The following is a 22,851-nucleotide window of genomic DNA, read 5'->3' as shown; positions in this document are numbered from 1 at the left end:
GAGGGACAGGATTCCCAGAATGGATCTCAAGAAGAAGAAAAGAAAAAACTTAGTGTTCTCAGCAAAAAAAAAAAAAGAGAGAGAGAGAAAAGGATAAATTTCCATCTTACCCTACTCCCCCCAATTGTTCTTCCCAAAGGCAACCACTGGCACCACGTCCTTGTGCGTCTTCCTGAAATATACAATGAACGTATAACTTTATACTCAATATAGCTATTTAGTCTCAATAGATGCTGTGCAGATAACTGGAGATGGGGAGTTGCAATCCTAAACTGAAAGGCCAAGAAAGGCCTCAATGAGATGGTGACATCTGTGCAAAGATCCAAAGGGGATGAGGAATAGAGCAGCACTGGTCTGATGCAGTGCATGAAGCATTCCAGGCAAAGGGAGCAGCAGGCGACAAGTCCTGAAGCAGGACTGCCCCGCCTACTTGAGGCTGGGAAGGTGAACCGAGGGAAGTAGCGGTGAAAACCGTTTGAAGTGGGCCAGATGGCAGAGGAGTATATGTCACTTTAAGGACTTGAGATTTTATTTTCTTTTTTTTTGGCGGCGCAGCACAGCATGCGGGATCGTAGACCCCCCACCAGAAACCCGCGACCCCTGCAGTGGAAGCGCAGAGTCTTAACCACTGGACCACTAGGGAAGTCCAATAATTTCTTGAATGAGAAGGGAAGGCACTAGAGTTACTGATCAGGAGTCAGAGTCTGACTAGTGGTTTTCAAAATTCACTTCTTCCGTGAAGAGCGGCCTCATTCTTTTTCGAATGACTAGAATACGTAGCTCATTAATCTACTACGTGAAGGTGAAGGTGTCATAGTTTCTCCGGGCCTTTCAAATGGTGGACATTTAGTCTGTTTCCAAATTTTCGGACTCAAAGTACTCCATGAATTTTCTCTTCTTCTTCTCCATGAATTCCAGCTGACAATTTTCCGATTAAAACCTTTTTCTGCATTAACCCAACTGAATCAGTCCTTCTAAACATAATTTTCTTATTCATTAAAGAAACTGGGTAACATGTGACCTCACAGGTTCCGGGGTTCCCAGCTCAGACCCCCCAGCCTGAAGCTCTCTCCACCTCAGAAAGGTGCTTAGGTGAGCCACGTGGTTAAAAAACAGGCAGGAGCCGGATGGGCGTGCTTCCTGTTTCACTTCTGCACAGGAGTAGATCAGCCGGCCAGGGGGTCTGAGAGTGGGTCCGCGTCCTAGGGCCGGTGGGGGCCGGGACTCAGACGCCAACTATGCTCCTGAGACAAACCGCCTGCACCCCCGGCCCCCCAAAGGACGGATGACTTAAAAGAAGCTACCGAAAGGCCAGACCGCGAGCAACTTTGTATGGTAGCCGGGCCGCAATTCCATGGCCTTCGCAAAGACCCGCGCCTGCGCACTGGAGACCCGCGCGTGCCCGCGCCGACTTTCCTTCCCACGGCCTCCCTTCCCGCTCCTGCGCACTAGGACCCATTTCCCGCAGGCCAGCAAGACGGGAGACCTATTAGATAGCCTTTCTTACTGACTGAGTTGGGAGGAATTGGTTCGTACTTGAACCTGTTGTCTCTCCCTTCCCAGTCTGTGAGTTCCAATTGACCCTAGAGGGGAGAGACCCTATCCTGGGGCTTTCCGGGAGCTGACGGGCGCTCAGGTATCCAGCAGGGTGGTGAGCGGGCTCACCCGGCAACCACGTGGCGGGCCTCCGCCAATCGGCGCGCAGACCGCACTTTGCAGCTCAGCTTCAAACAAACTACCGTGAGGCGAGAGCTGCCTGTGGGGCCCCGCCCCCTCGCCTGGGTCTGGGGCCCTGCGAGACGGCAGGCGGGTAGGGGCGCCGAGAGCGGGGGCGGGGCACAGTGGTCGAGTGACGGCCCGCCTCACCTATTCAGGGCCCGGGCCGCGGCGCGGTGGGCCCCGTAGCCAATGGGCGGGGGCGGGGGGCGGCCCGGCCGACGGGGAGGGGGAGCCCGCGGCTGGGGGACGCGGGGGGAGGAGGGGGCGGGCTCCCAATCCGGTTCCATCCGGTTCTCCCACCGCCCCCGCCGCGGGTCCCAGCAGCTCGGGCGGCGGGAGGAGCGGCAGCGGCCAGGCAGCCCAGGTTCGCGAAGGCTCTCGGCGCGCCGCGGCCCGCAGGCACCCGGCACGCGCCCGCCCTGCCGCGACGATGCCCAAGAGGAAGGTGAGCGGCGGCCGCGGCCCTCACACGCCCCCCTCCGCCGCCCGGCCGGCCCCGGCGCCCCGCGAGGCCCAGGCCCGCCGCGCTCTCGGCAGCGCTGGGCCCGGGAGGCGTCCGGACCTGCGGCGGGTGGGCGCACGGCGGCCCCGGGCGCGCCGTTCTGGAACGTTCGGCGGCCCGAGGAGCAGGGTGGGAGATTCGAACGCGGCGGCGGGAAGCCGCTGACGTCACGCGGCCGAGCATTGTTCTCGCGGGCGGGCGGGCGCTGGGCTCGTGGGCACTTTTGTTTGCGGGCTGCGTCCACTCGCCGTCTGCTTTCTCCCGCAGGTCAGCTCCGCCGAGGGGGCGGCGAAGGAGGAGGTAAGAACCCGCTCCTCTTCTCTCCCGGGGGTGGTTTCGGTTTGCACCGCACCCCGCATTCCTTGCTCATATTCCTTTTTTTCTCCCAAAGCCCAAGAGGAGATCGGCGAGGTTGTCAGCTGTAAGTAAAGCGAGCCCCCTGACCTCTCTTTTCCGTGGGATTGTACCCAGGGAAGAAACTCAGTGCTATCTTTGCCTTTCAGAAACCGGTTCCTGCAAAAGTGGAAACGAAGCCAAAAAAGGCGGCAGGAAAGGTAGGTTTCACACTCACCTTAAGAGATCGTGGTGTCTTCGAAATGCTGCAGTGCTACCTCACGCGCATTGCCAGCAGCTGAGATCTTGACTTTGAGAATCTCGAAATCAACTACAGTTTGATGTCATAGTCTCCTAAAAAGTCATAGTGTTACCTTATTTATCACTTTAATTCTATGTTATAGTAACTTCAATAAACAATGCCTTTTCTGGTTTGGGTAAAATACAGTAGATGTAGTTATCATCCCGGTTTACGGGAACATAATGTATCACCTTAATGCTGCTGCAGAATTTGGGAAACTTAAGACGGCTAAAAATATTGAAGAATAACTTTCGCTTACCAGGGAAATCCATTCTTTGTGTTGTGTATGTTTTGGTTAGGGGTCCTCTGTTGGTTGCATGCTTGTACTTCCTCTTTTGACAATATCAGCAAGGCTAGGACTGAGGCCAGTAGATAGGGAATGTGTAAGTTTTTGCATATAAGGTGCTCGAGGCAAGGTAGGGGGACATATCTTATGTCCAGGGGTAGATCAAGAGCTGTGTTCTCTGAAAACATGATTAACAGTCTTCTAAAAGTATTTTATATACCATTACATGTATAGGAGTTCACTAAGTTATTTTATCGTGAATAGTATCATGGTTGCTGCTCTAGAATAGATTCATGATTGCTTTATTCACATTGCCGGTCTTTGGGTAGTTGTTGGATATATATATGTAGGTTTGAAAACTTTTAAGTTGGAAAAGCTAAATGTGTGCATGTTATTTGTAACTTTGTGTTTGGATTTAGCATTGATGCCACCCTCTGTAAAGCTCTTCCTTGTTCTTCAGGGGAAATTCATGGTGTGATTAATTTCTGTTTACTCAAAACTTAAGTGAGAGTTTGCTATTAGAAGTCTCTCCCCAAAATCCTTATCGTCATTACCCCTTTCCTAAAAGTGTAGGTGAAAGATAAACACTGCATAATCAAAGATTCCTTTCATTTCTTTCTTTAAACATTGTACAGAGCTGAGTGTAAAAATCTTAACGTTTTTTCAATAGAAAGTTCTGTTTTGTGATCCTTTTTAAGAGGGTTCAAGGAAGGTGTAGGCGTAGTATGTCAACTTGAAATTTCTTACACCAGAAAATAATGGGATAATTCTGTATGAGAAATAAGAGTAGGCGGGAAAAATAGTGGCTCTTGTTGCAAAAAGTCTGCTTGAACAGTATACTGTTTTATTATTACACGTTTTATTATTTGCTTTTTTAAATAAACTGATTGGATGGAATACTATGCCTGTTTTCTCAATTTTTTCTTTTCTTTAATTTTTTTAAAAATTTATTTTTATTGGCAGTCTTGGGTCTTCGTTGCTGCGTGCAGGCTTTCTCTAGTTGTGAGTGGGGACTACTCTTCGTTGCAGTGTGCGGGCTTCTCATTGCAATGGCTTCTCTTGTTGCCGAGCACAGGCTCTAGGACCACGGGCTTCAGTAGTTGCAGCACGCGGGCTCAGTAGTTGCAGCACGCGGGCTCAGTAGTTGCGGCTCGCGGGCTCTAGTGCACAGGCTCAGTAGTTGTGGCATGTGGGCTTAGTTGCTCCGCGGCATGTGGGATCTTCCCGGACCAGAACTCGAACCCGTGTCCCCTGCATTGGCAGGCGGATTCTTAACCACTGTGCCACCAGGGAAGCCCAAAGTTTTCTTTCTTTATTTACCTGCGTCTGTATTTTGATTCGCCCTAAAATTTGTTTTTTAATGAAAACAGTTCAAATTTTACCTCCGGTTGGGTTTGGGACATCAGTTATAATCAACAGGTAAGTTTTCACGTCAGTGTTTCTTGAGAAACAAACCTGTCAGTTCAGTTTTCCCAAAGGAAAAATGATGGGGAGAGGGGAGGAGCCTTTTTCCCCTTTTAGTTTCAATAACATATCTTTGTCTTCATAACCGAATCGTTTTAAAGCCTTAAAAAGGAGGTAAAGCTTTTGATGTATTGATTACCATACTACGGACGTGTTGATTTATTTTGTTTTGTGTCACTTTCCGGCTGTTGATAGTTAAAATGGTATTATTTCAGTCCAGGCTATTGCATAGTTCTGTTTTCACGTTTCAGGTTTTACATTTTTATGTTACTGTGATAATGGTTATTAAATTAATGAGAAATCTAAAGAAATCAGATTATAAAAGAATCATTTTTAAATACAGAAACGATTGTCACACTTCATGGTGGCAATGTATGTAGCGGTGTTGTCCCAAATATGTTTGTTTAGGTAATTTATTATTCTAAAGATACTGAATTACTAGTAGTTGTCATGCATTCATGTATGGAATGCCATTATAGAAGTATCGGTCACTATTGGTCTTATCTAAGTCGGCTGTTAACTACATTCTCTACTTACAGGAAATACTTAAGTGTCTCCTTCCCAGTTGATGGTGTCCAGAAATACTGTTTTATATTACTTTAAAGTGGCTTAACCTTTGAATCTCTTATCATCATACTAACACCTGTGCTTTTCAGGTTCTTCAAACACCTAAATGAAAACGATAAACTCAAAATTGATCCTTTTAGCTACTTCTTATATGATATCAAGGGACTAACTGTAGCAGAACTGTAGTAGAATAGTCAGTCTGACCTTAACAACATGGTGCTTTTCTCAGGTGAAAGGTCTTAACTGTGAGGGTAACCATCTTGTCAGGACAGTGGTTTTGATTATTTTTCCTGCTTAAAGAGTTTGGGGGTAGGTAGGGTTATATTGGGGAAACGATTCCTCCAGCATTTCTTCACTTCATTTGTTCTCTCATGTGGAACTTTAGAGAATAGTGGGTAATTGAGAAAGTGGAGAAGGGTTGTAGCTGAGGCTTTAGGTTTAATTAGGTTTAATTGTTGTAAGTCTGATGACGCTTGGTGTGCAGGTGCTGTTAGGGGTCTCCTCAGTGTGCTGTGTGGTCCTGATTACTGGGGGTGGACCTTAAGGTGTGTCCTGTAACTCAGAGTGACACACGACCACATTAACATTGCAACTGCGGTGGATGCAATCTCTCTAGCAAGTCAGAAAATGTTAGTAAGTGCAGAGTTGATACTTAAAATATATTCTTGTTCTGTCACAGGATAAATCTTCCGACAAAAAAGTGCAAACAAAAGGGAAAAGGGGAGCAAAGGGAAAGCAGGCTGAAGTGGCTAACCAAGAGACTAAAGAAGACTTACCTGCAGAAAATGGAGAAACTAAAAATGAGGAGGTCAGAAGTGTTTGTGTGTTGTTCATTTTGACTCTGAAGAGTAGATAATAAACTATATTTTTATGTAGCAGATAAGGCAGTCTTTATCCTTTAGGATATTGAACAGAGTTTTGTACAGTAACTCCCAAGTGAATGGACAGATTATTTTTATGCATTAGATCCTATTTGAAAATATATGTGTAAATGGGTTTTTTTAAGTGAGTGAACAAGAAATTGTAATGTATTCAGAATTTCAAAATCAGATTCATGATCTTTATTGTATATAGGGTTCATTAATTTAATTGCTTGTGTGAGTTTTAAAAAAGATTTAATTTACTAAATGGTATAACACATTTTTCTTTCTTTAACATGACCTAGGGGTTTTCTTTAAACAAATATTCTAGTTTTTTTTTTCCCAAATTGCCATCTGTAGAACTGTTAATATAATCTTGTTTGGTTTTTATATTCTGGATATTGCTTTAAATTTTTTTAATTGATTCTCATTTGTCTTATTTTTCCCACTTTCTGATAAAGAAGGCTTATTTTTCTTAAAAGCCACTTGTCTAGGATTAAGTAGTAACTTAGATTAAGCAATTAAAAAGATTGATGTCCTTAATCTTTATCCTTTTAAGCTCTGAGAAAAAGAGGTTTTACCTTAAAAAAAAAAAGTGTGTTGCAAGGTTGTGGTAAATAACTTTTTAAGCCAAGCCTTTTTTTTTTTTAACATTGGCTAAGCAGAAAATATAAATAGAATATTAATTTTTAGACTTTTATATTTATAGATCAGATTTTAACGTAATAACTACTTACTCCCCCGATTTGCAGTCACAAATTCCTAAATCTAACCCCAAGTCAAATATTATGTGATAGTAAGATGAAATTAATCCAGTTATAAGGGGAGAATGAGGCCTTCTGAGCCCTTTTATCAACTACAGTTGATTCTCGTTATTCATGATGGTTGTGTTCTATAAGGTTGCTCTGTATGCTGGACAGTTGCTCATAGTGGAAATTCTCAAAATGTTCTCATCACAACATTTCCATCAACAGATCAAACCATAACCTTATTTTATGTGTGTCTGTTTAATGTATGTTTTGGGTAAGTTAATATTGAACTCAGGGCCAACAGAAACAGCACTATAACTCGTGCCTCAGTGAAGCTGTCTAACGTGTGTCTTCTCCACATGGCACGTCACAACCTTCTTGCATAGCACATAGTACTGGACAGCACTATACTTGTCTAGTAAACATTGTTGACCAAAAGCACAAAAAAAATGTGAAATGTGTGGCACTAAACAGTGTGAAAAAGATACTTGTTTACAGTGTTACAGCTGAAACAAGGCAGAAGGGCCTCAGCTGGGAATGTCTGTGTCGGGTGACTCATATTTTTGCTGCTCTGTATCTGCACGTATATGACCATGGAACATGAAACATGAGTATTGATTTGGGGTTACAAATAAATTTTAGTGAGTCAGTAAATTTATAAATGCAGAATCTACAAATAATGAGGATTGAATGTATTGTTAAGACTTAATAATAGTAATGAGTAAAACTTACACTGTATTAAATGCTAAATATCTCTAACATTATAACACTGACACAGAAGTCAAATGTTGTATCACTGTTTTTCCTTTGATTTTGCAGAGCCCAGCTTCTGATGAAGCAGGAGAGAAAGAAGCCAAGTCTGATTAATATCACACACCTGGTCCTATCAGTGGTCCCTGTTTCCCTTCTTGTACAATCCAGAGGAATATTTTTATCAACTATTTTGTAAATGCAAGTTTTTTAGTAGCTCTAGAAACATTTTTAAAAAGGAAGGAATCCCACCTCATCCCATTTTTTAAGTGTAAATGCTTTTTTTTAAGAGGTGAAATCATTTGCTGGTTGTTTATTTTTTGATACAACCAGAAAATAGTGGGATATTGAATATGGGAGGCTTTGATTGTCTTGGGTGTCAGCTTAACATTCCACAGATGGAGGGTAGCTTTTATATCCTATAATACAAAGCATACTACATGGCAGTTTGGAGTCAGTTGCGCATTTAATGTCTTAAACACTTTAAATTACTTCTCTTCCCACGTTGTTTTTGGTAGAATTGTTTCCTAAAGCAAACCACTCACCCCTTGATCTTGGCTCTCCTGGGCAGAGTTTTGTGCACTCTGTAACATCTTTGGTCGTGGTAGTCCAGTTCTTCTAGTAACTGTTAATGTGCTGTGAACGATTGACAATTTGAGTATGTAGTGTATGTGATATTAAATTGTGAATTAGTGGGACTTACGATGTAACAGCATATCAATATTTGAAGATATTGGTACTTGATATCCTGTGAAGGAAAATTTGCCCCCAAATTTTAAGCTGGAAAGTCACTGGAATAACTGTTCAGAAAAGAATCACAACTACATGATTTTTTAGGTTTTTGGTACGTATGTTGAGAATTGTGTACAAATTGAAATGTCTGTGTACTGATCCTCAAAACAACAAATAAAATCTCAATTATGAAAGAATTTCTTGAAGCACATGGATTAAGTTGTGGTTTAAATTTCATTTTAAAGAATTTTCACATTTGTTTTTCCAAAGTCTTAATAAAATTTTGGAAGAGTGGAATACTTCATTTTTTCTGTAATACTTCAACAGTGTACTTTGAAGATGCTTTTGTGACTAAATTGGTTTAATGGGAAATCAGTCCCCTGTTAATTATTCACTCTTCCTATGAACTACGCTTATAAATACTGAATAAGCTAGCACGAGATCTTATAGGTTTGTATTTGTGTATTTTCGAGATTCGCTTTCATGCAAGTCCTTCCCTCTGTTTTGCCGTTTAAATAGTCTTTAGAGGTACTGGACACTGCTGCTTTGGCAAATGCAGAAGTGGAGCCAGAGATGGCATCTTGCCAAGGTCACCACTAAAGAGGGAGAGGCCTTGGAACGAAGTTTAGAACTCTACGTTTGATGTTATTTTGCCTGTGGACTTGATTAGTAGGAGCCAAGAATGCTTTAAAAATTAGTCCTTGGGGGGACTTCCCTGGTGGTCCAGTGGTTAAAACTGAGCTTCCAGTGCAGGGGCCGCAGGTTCAATCCCTAGTTGGGGAGCTAAGGTCCTACATGCTACGTTGCTGTGTGGCCTGGCCAAAGATTAACGACGAGTCCCGGGGGATCATAGAACTCTGCAAGGGCTGTGTGCCGCTGGAATGCCCAGTGTGAACAGAGCTCACAGCGGTGAGGTGTGGCATCGTAAAACATGAAACTACAGAAAGAAATGCAGAGGACATTGATTTGGGTTGAAATGACACCCAAAAGAGGGCTTTGGCAACTCTTGGGGAGTGGGAAAATTCTTGGTGGAGGACCTGAAACAGTGATGCAAGTAGATTTGCCTGTAGTTTCTAAGTTTTGTTAGACTGTTTGGATATGCAAATTTAAATGGAGCTGAAACATTTTCTCTTGCTGTATGTATGGATACTTCATGCGATTTTTTGGTACCAGAATTTCTAGCAGCTACTTGTTGCAGTTAAAAGGGTTATCTAAAAAAATAAAGGGAATTCCCTGGTGGTCCAGTGATCTAAGACTCCACGTTCCCGATGCAGGGGTCCCAGGTTCGATCCCTGGTCAGGGAGCAAGATCCCATATGCCTTGACTGAGAACCCCCATGCTGCAACTAAGACCTGGTGCAGCCAAATAGATAAATATTTAAAAATTAAAAAATAAACCAATGGGGAAAAAAACTAGTGAATTTTAACCCTGTAACCCATCTGGCAGTGTTCATTTCGTATTACCCAACCGTCCACCCCTAGGAATGTGATAAATGTCTACAGATGCAAAGATTTTCTTATTCTGAACTCATTGCTAGTAATATGTTTAAAGAGATTAATTAATTTTCTAAAAAGCACAGCAGGTAAGGGTTTTTCACTTCTTGTATAGATTGATACCTAAAAGAAATTGCCTCTTTTATAGAAAATTGGAATGTAGTACTTCTAGATCCTTGCCTTAAGCATCCTTTTATGATTTTTTAATGATAAAATGAACCCTCAAGTGGGTGTTCTCCTCAGCTGTCAAAAGAAAACAATTACTTTAAAAAAAAACCCCAAAAAACACGTTGAGGCATCTTTTCTGGGATCAGTACTTAGAAAAAGTTAATTTCTTGCCCTTTCAACAACTAGTTGAATGAGAACTGAGTGATAGGAATGGTTGAGTGGAGGTCAGTTCAGATGTCCTAGAAGGACAAGGAAGATAACTGTTTAGTAATGATGCTAACAAATCAGACAGTCTCGTTTGTTAACTAGAAAAGGCAGTTAGCAAGAACCCTGCATTCTCTTGGCTTGTTTGAGGTTGAATTTGACCTTTCAGATGTAGACTAATCAGGAATTAAGGCATGGAACCTGGTGCCTGATGCGGAGATGCATGATAATCACGGAGGCCCTGGGAAAGGAGTCTTGTCTGGGTGTTTGGTAAGTGTGTATACAAGTGTGAGGGCGGGGGCAGGGAGAAGTGTGTGTGTGTGTAATTTCAGTACAGGGGCAATCCGTGCTCACTGGGGGAAAAACTCAGGAAACAGACAAGCTAAGAACACCCGAAATTATAATTCACTCACTAGGCAACTGTTTAAAGATGCATTTTTCTCAGATCCTTTTCTGTGTTTTTACAAATTTACAAGATTGGTGTCATTATACATCCGTGTTCTTTTTTGTTTGTTTGTTTTTTGGTTTGTTTTTTGTTATTGTTTTTTTGGCCGAGCCTCAACGGCTTGCAAGTTCCCCGACCAAGGATTGAACCCATGCCCCCTGCAGTGGCCTAACCACTGGCCAGCCAGGGAATTCCTGCTACATCCTGGTTTGTAATCTTTCTCATACTGTGTGAACTTTCTCCTAGGTTAATGAGTATACTTACATAGCATTTGTAAGCACTGCATACTATTTTATTTCAAGAATGTAATTTGTCAGACATTTAGACATTTTCCCCATTAAGACAAGCATTGTGAAACTAAAATATGGGTGATTTCTATTAATGCATACAGATATATCCTAAATATATATTTGCCTATCACAGTCCACAGTTGTTCCATGAGTTTGCAGTAAAAATACATAATTGCAAGACAGTTGAGAGTTTCAAGACATTAAACTTAAATAGGTGATGAAGAGTCTTAAATAGATAATGGGAAGCAGCTCAGTAACAAATTGATTTTCAGATCATAAATGTTTAGGGTTGTTAAAAAAAATAAAATAAAATAAAAATAAAGTAAAATCATTTAATCCCAGAAGCTGAAAGTAATTATTTTCAACGTGTTGAATTTTCTTCATATATGTTTGGGTTTTTCTTTATTTGTAAAATGTTTTAATGTTTGCTTATTTGTTCATTGTATGGCTGTGCCATAATTTGGCCATTACAGTTTTTCTTTTTAATTAAGGATAATTTTACCCATACTCAGAAGCAGTACAGTATACTAAATCCCCATATTCTAGTTAACCAGTCCCCAGAGCCATCCAACCATTGCTAATCTAGACCATCCTTATTATTTTGAAGCAAATAAGGATGGATATTTTAAAAATAGTATCTATAAATAGGAACTTAAAAGTGAACAAAATGCACAGGAAGCAGATATTTACATAGGTAGTAAAAATGATTAATTTATCTTTGGTCTTTTACACATTTTGTCAGGGAGTTACATGCAGATTCAATTTAACGAGAAGCTGCTTTTTTCTTTTTCTTTTTAATCCAGTGTGGCTAGTTCCATCTTTAGCATCAACATACTACCTTCGGATGCTGATTCCACATTGATTTCTTTTTTTTAAGTAAAACATTTGCTCAAGTTTATTGAATAGCATTAGATTAGATAGGAAGCATTAAAGAATTGAATACCAGAGACCAAAATAAGAAGTCTGTGCAAAAGATGTGAGTAAAAAAAAAGTTCATCAAAGCCAAGGTGTAAAAGAATACATCTAAGTGTCACTCTTTAAATCCTTTTCCTGAATATTCTATGAATTTAAGTCTGGGGATCTTTGAATGTTACTAGCTTTTATCTGTGACAGTGAATCTTATAAAGGAACTCTTTAAATTAAGTAGAAGAAGGACCTCGTTCCTCTCGATAGTGAGCTTTTAAACGAAGGGTATCTATTATGTGAACCCTCTGTCTCTTGGAAGGCTGAAATTCCATGGGTTTCCCAGGCAGCTTTTAAAATCTTTTATGGGGGCTTCCCTGGTGGCGCAGTGGTTGAGAGTCTGCCTGCCGATGCAGGGGACACGGGTTCCTGCCCCGGTCCGGGAAGATCTCACATGCCGCGGAGCGGCTGGGCCCGTGAGCCATAGCCGCTGAGCCTGCGCGTCCGGAGCCTGTGCTCCGCAACGGGAGAGGCCACAACAGCGAGAGGCCCTTTTTTTTTTTTTTTGCGGTTCGCGGGCCTCTCACTGTTGTGGCCTCTCCCGTTGCGGAGCACAGGCTCCGGACGCCACTAGGGAAGCCCAGAAAATACTTTTGATTGAACTAACTTTAAGTTGAGCGCTGTAAATGAGAACTCTTGCTCATAAGATCTGGCTGTGGTACTTACTAGACTATGGCGTTGGTTAAGTCCCGCAATGTTTCCTTACATCTTTAACTGTGAAGATTACTGCTGTGTTTTAGGTTTAATTCATAACTGTAAATTCTGTTAATATTACATTTTATCTCTGAAAGCACTTTGTTACCCAGAGAAAATTCAAGTTGAAAAATGTATGAAAACTAATGATACATTCAATTTATGTATGTAAAAATTTAAATACACTAATCTGTTATGCATGATTCATAGAGAGGAAAAGCTGAAAGTCTTGCATGCTTGGATGTGTCTGTATAAGGATGTGGCTGTGTATTAAAATATGCAAGATTATAATTGCCACCAATGCTGATTTGGGTTTTTACAAGAAATATATTTAAAGACAGTCTTAGCTGTTGTAGCATGATTTCTCACTTTTTGCTTCACTTATTTATCTTACTTTTTTTTTAATTTTATTTTTGGCTGCGTTGTTGGGTCTTCATTGTGGTGCGCGGGCTTCTCATTGCAATGGCTTCTCTTGTTGCGGAGCACGGGCTCTAGGTGCGGGGGCTTCGGTAGTTGTGGCACGTGGGCTCAGTAGTTGTGGCTCGTGGGCTCTAGAGCACAGGCTCAGTAGTTGTGGCACACGGGCTTAGTTGCTCTGCGGCATGTGGGATCTTCCCGGACCAGGGCTCGAACCCGTGTCCCCTGCATTGGCAGGCAGAGTCTTAACCACTGCGCCACCAGGGAAGTCCCAGAGAAAAATGCCTGTTTTTGATGCTGGCCAAGACCCATTTTGAGTCCCGAAGTTCAGAAGAGCAGTGTGCTCCTTTGCCAAGTATCCAGGCTCTGTTTATCCCAAAATCTAAAAAAAACATTTTATTCATATTAGCTCAACTAAATTAGTTGAATTTAATATTTAGTTCATTTTGGCTTCAAAGATAAATAAGAGGGGCTTGGAGCAGTGGTTGAGAATCCGCCTGCCAGTGCAGGGGACATGGGTTCGAGCCCTGGTCCGGGAAGATCCCACATGCCGCGGAGCAACTAAGCCCGTGCGCCACAACTACTGAGCCCACGTGCCACAACTACTGAAGTCCACGTGCCCAGAGCTCGCGCTCCGCAACAAGAGAAGCCACCGCAATGAGAAACCCGCACACTGCAACGAAGAGTAGCCCCCGCTCGCTGCAACTAGAGAAAGCCCGCACGCAGCAACGAAGACCCAGTGCAGCCAAACATAAATAAATAAATAAATGTATTTTAAAAAATGGGCATTTTTCTTTACAAAGAAAAATATGACTTGACTGAAGGACGTGAAAGATCTGAGTAGATGAGGAATACAATGTTCCTAAGAAGAGTCAATATTTAAGGGGGTCAGGTCTTTATATCTAAAAATGTAATGCAATTCCAATCAGAGTGCCAGTAGAATTTCCATCAGGAATTGGAAATCTGATTCTAAAGTTCATCAGAAAGAGAAAATTGTGAGACTAGTCAAGAAGTTCTTGATAAAAGAATATGAATAAGGGGTCCCTGTCCTACCAGATATCAAAATGTCCTATAAAACTACAGTAATAAAAGCAATGTGAGGGACTTCCCTGGTGGTCCAGTGGTTAAGACTCCACGCTCCCAATGCAGGGGGCCCGGGTTCAATCCCTGGTCGGGGAAACTAGGTCCCTCATGCCACAGCTAAAACAAAGATCCTGCGTGCCGCAGCTAAAGATCCCACACACGGCAGCGAAGATCCCGCACGCCACAACTAAGACCTGGCGCAGCCAAATAAATAAATAAATAAATATTTTTAAAAATTAAAATAAAAGCAATGTGATTTTGGAGCAGAAATAAACGAAAAGATCAATGAAACAGAATAGGCCAAAACAGATTAATTTATGATAAATGTGGCATTTCAAATCACTGAGGAAGAGACCATTCAGAAAAAAGTTTCAGTCCAATTGGCCATCGATTTAGGAAACTATCAGTTAGTGAATTAGGTTCTCTACCTTGCACTACACACAAAGAAAAATTCCAATAGATTAAAAAATCTAAATATAGAAAAACTCTGAAAGTATAGAATAGTTTTATAATTATGAAATGGGGAAGGCCTGCTTTTCTCCACAAAGTAATAAATCTGAAGCCATAAAGGAAAAGCTGCATATTTGATGTTGTAATATTTTAAACTTTTATTTGGTGTTATTTAAACAAATATCTGAGAAATGTTAGAGAGGGAGAAAATATTTGCAATATGTATAACTGTTAAATGTCCAAAGTATAGAAAGAATTCCTTTGGTCAATATGAAAAAGAAAAAACTCAACAGAAATAAGAGCAAATGATATGAAAAGACAATTCACAAAAGAAATATAAATTTTAAAAATAGTTATTTTTTAATTGGAAAATATGCGTACCATAACATTACTGTTTGAACCATTTTTAAGTGTACAGTTCTCTGGCATTAAGTACATCTACATTGTTCTGTGACCATTCATCTCCAAAACTTTTTCATCTTCCCCATTGAAACTCTGTATCCATTAAACAATAATTTCCCATTCTCTCCTCCCCCCAGTCCCTGGCACCCACCATTCTACTTTCTGTCTGTATGGCTTTGACTAAGTACTTCATGTAAGTGGAATCATGTAGTATTTGTCATTTTGGGCTTATTTCATTTAGCATAACTTCAAAGTTTCACCCATGTTGTGGCATGTGTCAGAACTTCCTTCCTTTTTAAGGCTGAATAATATTCCATTTTATGTATGTAACACATTTTTTTAATCCATTCTTCTGTTGATGGACACTTGGGTTGCCCCCATCTCTTGGCTACTGTAAATAACGCCGCTATAAACTTGAGTACAGATTGTCCTCGACTTACAGTAGAGTTACATCCTGATAAACCCATCCTAAATTTAAAATATCATTAAGTTGAAAATGTATTTAATACACCTAACCTACCGAACATCCTAGCTTAGCTTAGCTGACCTTAAACATGCTCAAAACACTTACGTTAGCCTACAGTTGGGCAAAATCGTCTAATACAAAGCCTATTTTGTAAAAAAGTGTTGACTGTTTCCTGTAATTTATTGAATACTGTACGGAAAGTGGAAAACAGTGGTTGTCTGGGTACAGAGTGGTTGTTGGTGTCCGGTTGTTTACTCTCGTGATTGCGGGGCTGGCTGGGACCTGTGGCTGCTGTTGCCCAGCATCACGAGAGAGGATCAGGAAGCATGTTGCTAGCTCGGGAAAAGATCTAAATTCACAATTCAAATTTGTGAATGTGTATCACTTTCACACCATTGTAAAGTCAAAAATCATAAGTAAAACATCATAAGTCAGGGACCGTCTGTATTCAAATATCTGTTTACATCTCTGCTTTCAGTTCTTTTGAGTATATATCCAGCAGTGGAATTGCTGGATCATATGGTAATTCTAGATTCAATTTTCTGAGAAATCATCATACGATTTTCCACAGTGGCTTCACCATTTTACATTCCCAACAGCAGTGCACCAGTGTTCCAATTTCTCCACATCCTAACAAATAACATTTGTTATTTTCTATAAAAGATAGTTTTAACTGCACTAGAGATGAGTGCAAATAAAAACAACAGATACCATCTTCACCTATTGATCGGTTAAAAAATGAAAAAATGATATTTCATGTTGGTAAGGATGTGGGTTTAAGGGCATGCCTTTACACTTGCTGGGTCAAAGTATAAATTGGAATGACCTTTTTAGAGCACAGTTTGGTAATAACTTATCAAAATTTTAAATTAACATATCTTTTGTGATGGCTAATTTTATATGCCAATGTGGCTGGTCCATGGTGCCCAGATATCTGGTCAAACATTATTCTAGATGTTTCTCTGAAGGTGTTTTTGAATGAAATTTGCATTTTAAACGGTGAACTTAGAGTAAAGCAGCTTGCCTTCCATAATGTGGTGGGCCTCATCTAATCAGTTGAAGACCTGCGTAGAACAGAAGACTGACTTCCCCTGAGCAAGAGGGCTTTCTGCAGCAGATGGTCTTGGGACTTGAACTGCAGACTTGGGACTTGCCAGCCTCCATAACTGCACGAGCCAATTCCTTTAAATAAATCTCTCTATATATTACACATTCTGTTTCCCTGAATGTGTTTAATACATCCTTTGACCTAACAATTTACTTTTGAAGAATCTACTCATACTACAATTGCACAAGGATATACATACAAGAACATTCAATGTAATAGAATTTGTAATAGTGTCCAAATATCCAACAATAGATTATAGTATATCATCATTGTTCCATATTATGGAATAGCACTTGGCTAAAAAGAATATGATGCCGTTCTCATGAATGTATTTGGATGAGCATGGAATAAGGGCACTTGTAAACAGTTAACCGTGGCTACTCCCCCCAGAGAGAGGGCTTCAAGGCAGAGGGGAGCAATGGTTAGAAAGGGAATTTAACTTTTGAATTGATTTATGTCTATATGATTTGAATTTATTGAAGCAAGTCCATAATACTTTTGTAAAAAACTTTTTGAAACCAAGGAGAGAAAAAGAAATCCAGGTCCAGATCAGTTTTTTTTAGAGGTTAGCTAGAGAGTCTCAAAAAAGGACCAAGAGGCTGGGGTTCCCACTTCAGGGTGAACTGGACAAACCCCTTGGTGGGTCTGGGGGTCCTGAACAAAGTCAGAGCTTTAGGTCTTCTCCGGGGTAATTTTAACCCCTCCCACCCCACCCCAAACTGGCCAAGAATCAGGGTCGTGGAGGTTGAGGAGAGAAGGGTACCTGACTCAGAACAACTGAACGGAGTGGCAGCTAATGGGAGGTTACAGATTCCAGCAGCGTCAGCAATTTATTGATAAGTTGAAGACGTTTCTGAAGAAGATCTTGCAGTCAACCCTTGGTGAGACATGCCTTGGCAGGAAAGAGGAACAGTATACTTCACAACGGTTTGCCATTAAACAGCAGTGTGCCCTCTGCATTTCAGTATGGACATCTCCACCATCTGCTCTGTCACAGTTCCTTTTGGATGAAAGGCTCTGGAAAGAAATCTTCAAGTATCCATAAAAATATCGTAAAAGACGAGTAGGGGGCATTCAAGGAGAAGATGGTCACTTGAAAAGAATCTAGGGCTTCCCTGGGGGCGCAGTGGTTGAGACTCTGCCTGCCAATGCAGGGGACACGGGTTCGAGCCCTGGTCTGGGAAGGTCCCACATGCCGCGGAGCAACTAGCCCCGTGAGCCACAACTACTGAGCCTGCGCGTCTGGAGCTTGTGCTCCGCAACAAGAGAGGCCGCGACAGTGAGAGGCCCGCGCACCGCTATGAAGAGTGGCCCCCGCTCGCCACAACTAGAGAAAGCCCTCGCACAGAAACGAAGACCCAACACAGCCATAAATAAATTAAAAAAAAAAAAAGAATCTATTCACATCTCTTATATCCTGTGCTCACCCTCCCTCCTTTACCCTTCCCTAAATCCCTCCAAGAAAAAAATCCCTTTCACAGAGGACTACAGTCTCCATGTAGACAGACCAAAAGCTGCGAAAGGGCTTAAGTGTCTGAGGATGAGGCAAGGCATCTGAATATCCAAAGATAAGGTTTTTTTGTTTGTTTGTTTGTTTTGGTTTTTTTTTTTTTTTTTTTTTTTTTTGCAGTACGCGGGCCTCTCACTGTTGTGGCCTCTCCCATTGCGGAGCACAGTCTCCGGACGCGCAGGCTCAGCGTCCATGGCTCACGGGCCCAGCCGCTTCACGGCATGTGGGATCTTCCCGGACCGGGGCACGAAGCCGTGTCCCCTGCATCGGCAGGCGGGCTCCCAACCACTGCGCCACCAGGGAAGCCCAAAGATAAGTTTTTTTAAAAGCCTTCAGCTGCATGATGTAGGGGAGGTTATTTGTTTGTTTGCTGCGCTGCATGGCTTCCGTTCCCAAACAGGAATCGAACCCGGGCCCCCTGCAGTGGAAGCGTGGAGTCCCAACCACTGGACTGCCAGGGAAGTCCCCTAGGGGATATATTTTTGAATTAGGGTCCTTTTTTACTTACTTCATGACTGGTTTGGGGACTATATGCTGATTTATCCCCAGCTCTGACAGGAAGCACTGGAAATAAAATAATCAGCGACCCGATATGCTTGACGATCTAGCTCTTTGCTCATGTTGCATGAAAAATGATTTATCAGTGGAAGGTGCACTGGTGAAACAACGGTGTGTGATCAGGAAGATAGAGTCACGCACTCATTCAACATGTGCTTATTAGGATGGCCCCTGTGTCCGGGTAAGGTGAGAGATACTTCAGTGAACAGGCAAGTTCCCTGCCCTGTTGGAGCTTACGTTCTGAGGAGGCCAGCAGGAGACAAATGAAAACTACATACATGAGATAATTTCAGGAAGTCAGGTTACAAAGAAAACAAAATGAGGGCAAGACTCTAGAAAATGGAGCCATGTTATTTTGCAGAGGGTGTTTAGCGAAAGCTGCCCTGGGGCAGCAGCATCTCTGAAGAGACATAGAGGAAAGGAGCCCCCCATGTGAGGGTCTGCGGGAAGAGCATTCTGATCAGAAGAAACAGCAAGTGCAAAGGCCCTGAGGTTGACATGAGCTGGGTTTAGTCCAGGAATTAAAGGCAGGCTTAATCAGGGTTAGGGAGAGCAGTAGGGGCTGAGGAGAAATAGGTATGCAGGAGCCAGATCACAGAAAGGGTCTGGGTTTTGTTCCGAGTGTGATGGGAAAACACTGAAAAGGGGATCAATGTGCTCCAGTTTATACTTTTAAAAGCTAACTCTGGGGCTTCCCTTGTGGCTCAGTGGTTAAGAATCCGCCTGCCGATGCAGGGGACACGGGTTTGAGCCCTGGTCCGGGAAAATCCCACATGCCACAGAGCAACTAAGCCCGTGCGCCACAACTACTGAGCCTGCACGCTAGAGCCCATGAGTCACAACTACTGAGCCCGTGAGCCACAACTACTGAGCCCACGCGCCACAACTACTGAAGCCCATTCACCTAGAGCCCGTGTTCAGCAACTAGAGAAGCCACTGCAATGAGAAGCCTGCACACCACAACGAAGAGTAGCCCCCGCTCGCCGCAGCTAGAGAAAGCCCGCGCACAGCAACAAAGACCCGACACAGCCAAAAATAAAAATAAATAAATTTATTCTTAAAAATAAAAATAAATAAAAGCTAACTCTGGCTGCTGGAACAAATTGCCACAACATTGGTGGCTTAAAACCACACAAGTTTATCACCTTGAAGTTCTGGAGGTCAGAAATCTGAGATGCGTCTCATTGGGCTTAAAACCAAGGTGTCAGCAGGACGGCGTTCATTCTGGAGATTCTAGGCGACATTCTGGTTCTTTGTCTTTTCCAGCCTCTGGAGGCCGCCTGTATTCTTTGGCTTGTGTGCCGCCCCTCAGCGATTGCATCACGTTGTCCACTGTTTCTGCCGTCACATCTTTCTCTGCCTCTGACCCTCCTGCCTCACTTCCCTTTACAAGGACGTTGGGCCCACCCAGATAATCCGGAAGAATCTCCCTGTGTCAAATTTGTAACTTCATCCCATCTGCAAAATCCATTTGCCATGTAAAGTAACAAAGTCACAGGTTCCAGGATTTGGATGTGGACACCTTTGGGGTCCATCGTTCTGCCTACTACACAGGACAAGAGTGGAAGTGACACAGCAAAGGAGGCTGAGAGGGGAGATGGTTTGCACCTTGGAGGGCGTGTTTTTTTGTTTGTTTGTTTGTTTTTGGCCACACCGCGTGGCATTTGGGATCTTCGTTCCCCAAACATTGGCAGGCGGATTCTCAACCACTGCGCCACCAGGGAAGCCCGAGAAAGGACTCTTGTTGGCAGCTTCAGTTCCTGCCAGGTCCCGCATCTCTTGGCAAAGAGGGTAAAGAGAATGAAATTTTGTTTCCAGGAAGTTGTAGAGCAGTAGAGAGTAAAATTCTACTCTCAGACAACGGAATTGAAAATTGTCTTCACTTCACATGTAAAGACCCTGCCCCTGAAAGTGTTCATGGGTGCCTAGTAAATTGTTCAAGTCTTCCTTTATCAGGAGATTGACATACGCAGATTTTTTTTTTTAATTTTTAATTAATTAATTAATTTATTTATTTATTTTTGGCTGTGTTGGGTCTTCGTTTCTGTGCGAGGGCTTTCTCCAGTTGCGGCGAGCGGGGGCCACTCTTCATCGCGGTGCGCGTGCCTCTCACTGTCGCGGCCTCTCCCATTGCGGAGCACAGGCTCCAGACGCGCAAGCTCAGTAGTTGTGGCTCACGGGGCTAGTTGCTCCGCGGCATGTGGGATCTTCCCAGACCAGGGCTCGAACCCGTGTCCCCTGCATTGGCAGGCAGATTCCCAACCACTGCGCCACCAGGGAAGCCCATACACAGATATTTTAATTTTATTTTGAAAAAAACAAAACGCAGGGTCTTCGCCTCTCACCAAACTTGCCCACGTGAACTCATTCTTGTTTCTAGGCCTTTCCTCAGGCTTTTTTTCCACCAGGAAAGCCCTTGATTTGCTCTGCCTGAATTCTACTCTTCTTTAAAATCACACCTCCTAGGAAGCCTCCTTAGATTTTTCTAATCCGCATCAAGGGCCGTCTTCTTTGAACTCTTAGATTATAGTCACAAAGAGGAATATAAAAGCACCCATTCATTGTTTACCCACTATGTTTTTAATATACTTTAAGTATATTACCTAATTTCATTCTCACAAAACCCTACAAAAGAAGAATCATGTCCACATAATATATGGGAAAACTGCAGCAGACACAGATTAAGCAACTAGCTAGAAAGTTGCATGGCTAGAACTTGAGTTTTATTTCAGTTTTATATGGCTCAATTTTAACTTTCCAATAAAAGTTTAGTTTCCCCAATTGTGGTACAGTTTTTGTCCCAACATTTTATTATGATAGTTTCAGATATACAGAAAAGTTGACAATTTTATAGAGAACACCCATGTACCCACCACCTAGATTCTACAATTGATGTTTTCACTATATTTGCTTTATTCCATATCTTTCTGTTCATCTACCCGTTCCTCCCTGCAACCAACAATTCATCTTGTTTTCTTCATTTATTTCAAGGTCAGTTGCAGACATCAGGACACTTCCCCCTAATACTTCAGCATGCATATTATTAATTAGAGTTCAATATTTGTTTATGGTTCTATTTTTTTCTTTTGAGGTGAAATTTGCATCTGCTGAAATGTTCAGATCTCAAGTGTACTGTTGATGAGACACACCTGTGTAACCCAAACCCCAGTCAAGATATAGAAAATCATCATCACCCCAGAAATCCCCTCACACCCCTTCCTGTTCCATCATTACTCCCACTCCAGTCTTACCTTATCCACCATAGATTCGCTGTGCCTATTCTAAAACTTCATGTAAATGGAATCACGTGATATATACTCTTGTAACAGGTTTCTTTCACTCAGGAATGTTTTTGAGATTGAGATTCATCCATGTTATTGCATGTATCAGTTCATTCCTTTTTTTTTTACTGAAGTATAGTTGATTTACAATGTTGTCTTCATTTCAGGTGTAAAGCAAGGGGATTCAGTTATACATATACATATATTCTTTTGCAGATTCTTTTATGTTAATGGCAGAAATGTTTGTATTGATAGTAATGGCGGAAATTGATAGGAGCCCAGTGTCTCTCAGTAGGGGATTGGCTAAATTAACTTCATCACATCCTGCTTCATAAGCCTAAGACCTCCTTTACATTCACCACACCTTTCATGTTTGGGGGCCCCCTTAGGAAAAGAAAGGAAACATGAAAATAAGAACTTGCACTCTTAGTGGAGGAGAAAGGGATGAACAGGCAAAGTACAGAGGACTTCTAGGGCAGTGAAATTGGTCTGTGTGATACCATAATGATGGATAGCTGTCATTAGATATTTGTCTAAACCTATAGATTGTACAACACCGAGGGTGAACCCTAATGTAAACTATGGCCTTTGGATGGTAATGATGGGTCAGTGCGGCACCATCAGTTGTAACAAAAGTACCATCTGGTAGGGATGCTGATATCAGGGGACGCTATTCATGTGTGGGGACACGAGGTAGAGGGAACTCTCCATAACTTCCAGTCAATTTTGCTGTGAACCTAAAACTGCTCAAAAAAAAAAAATCTATTAAAAGAGATTTTTTTTTTGGCCGCACTTCGCGGCTTGCAGGATCTTAGTTTCCTGACCAGAGATCGAACTTGTGACCCCTGCAGTGGAAGCACAGAGTTTTAGCCGCTGGGCCATCAGGGAATTCCCAAAAGAGATTTTTTTTTTTAAACCCAAACTTGTATTCTCTTCTCAGCTAAATTCTACCCAGAACTGTGTGTACCTTTCTCATAAATAAATCAAGAAATCTGAAAATTTGTACATACTGTGTGTGTAAAATTTGTGGGAGAAACCTCGGCTTAACAATAATGCC

At 42.3% G+C, this 22,851-nt stretch overlaps 1 protein-coding gene across 1 annotated transcript; it reads left to right on the top strand.

Annotated features, from left to right (window-relative positions):
* The first annotated feature begins 1,972 nt into the window (after positions 1 to 1,972).
* On the top strand, positions 1,973 to 8,478 carry HMGN1 (high mobility group nucleosome binding domain 1). The gene is made up of 6 exons (XM_060150946.1): positions 1,973 to 2,164; positions 2,489 to 2,521; positions 2,613 to 2,642; positions 2,725 to 2,775; positions 5,852 to 5,980; positions 7,601 to 8,478. Exons 1-6 carry the CDS (start codon positions 2,150 to 2,152, stop codon positions 7,646 to 7,648), a joined length of 306 nt encoding a protein of 101 aa, XP_060006929.1. The 5' UTR covers positions 1,973 to 2,149; the 3' UTR covers positions 7,649 to 8,478.
* The last annotated feature ends 14,373 nt before the right edge of the window (positions 8,479 to 22,851 follow it).

Source organism: Lagenorhynchus albirostris, chromosome 5 (assembly GCF_949774975.1).
Source record: "Lagenorhynchus albirostris chromosome 5, mLagAlb1.1, whole genome shotgun sequence".
Classification (NCBI taxonomy): domain Eukaryota; kingdom Metazoa; phylum Chordata; class Mammalia; order Artiodactyla; family Delphinidae; genus Lagenorhynchus; species Lagenorhynchus albirostris.
The sequence above is the reverse complement of the archived record's forward strand: the minus strand, read 5'-3'. Positions and strand labels throughout refer to the sequence as shown.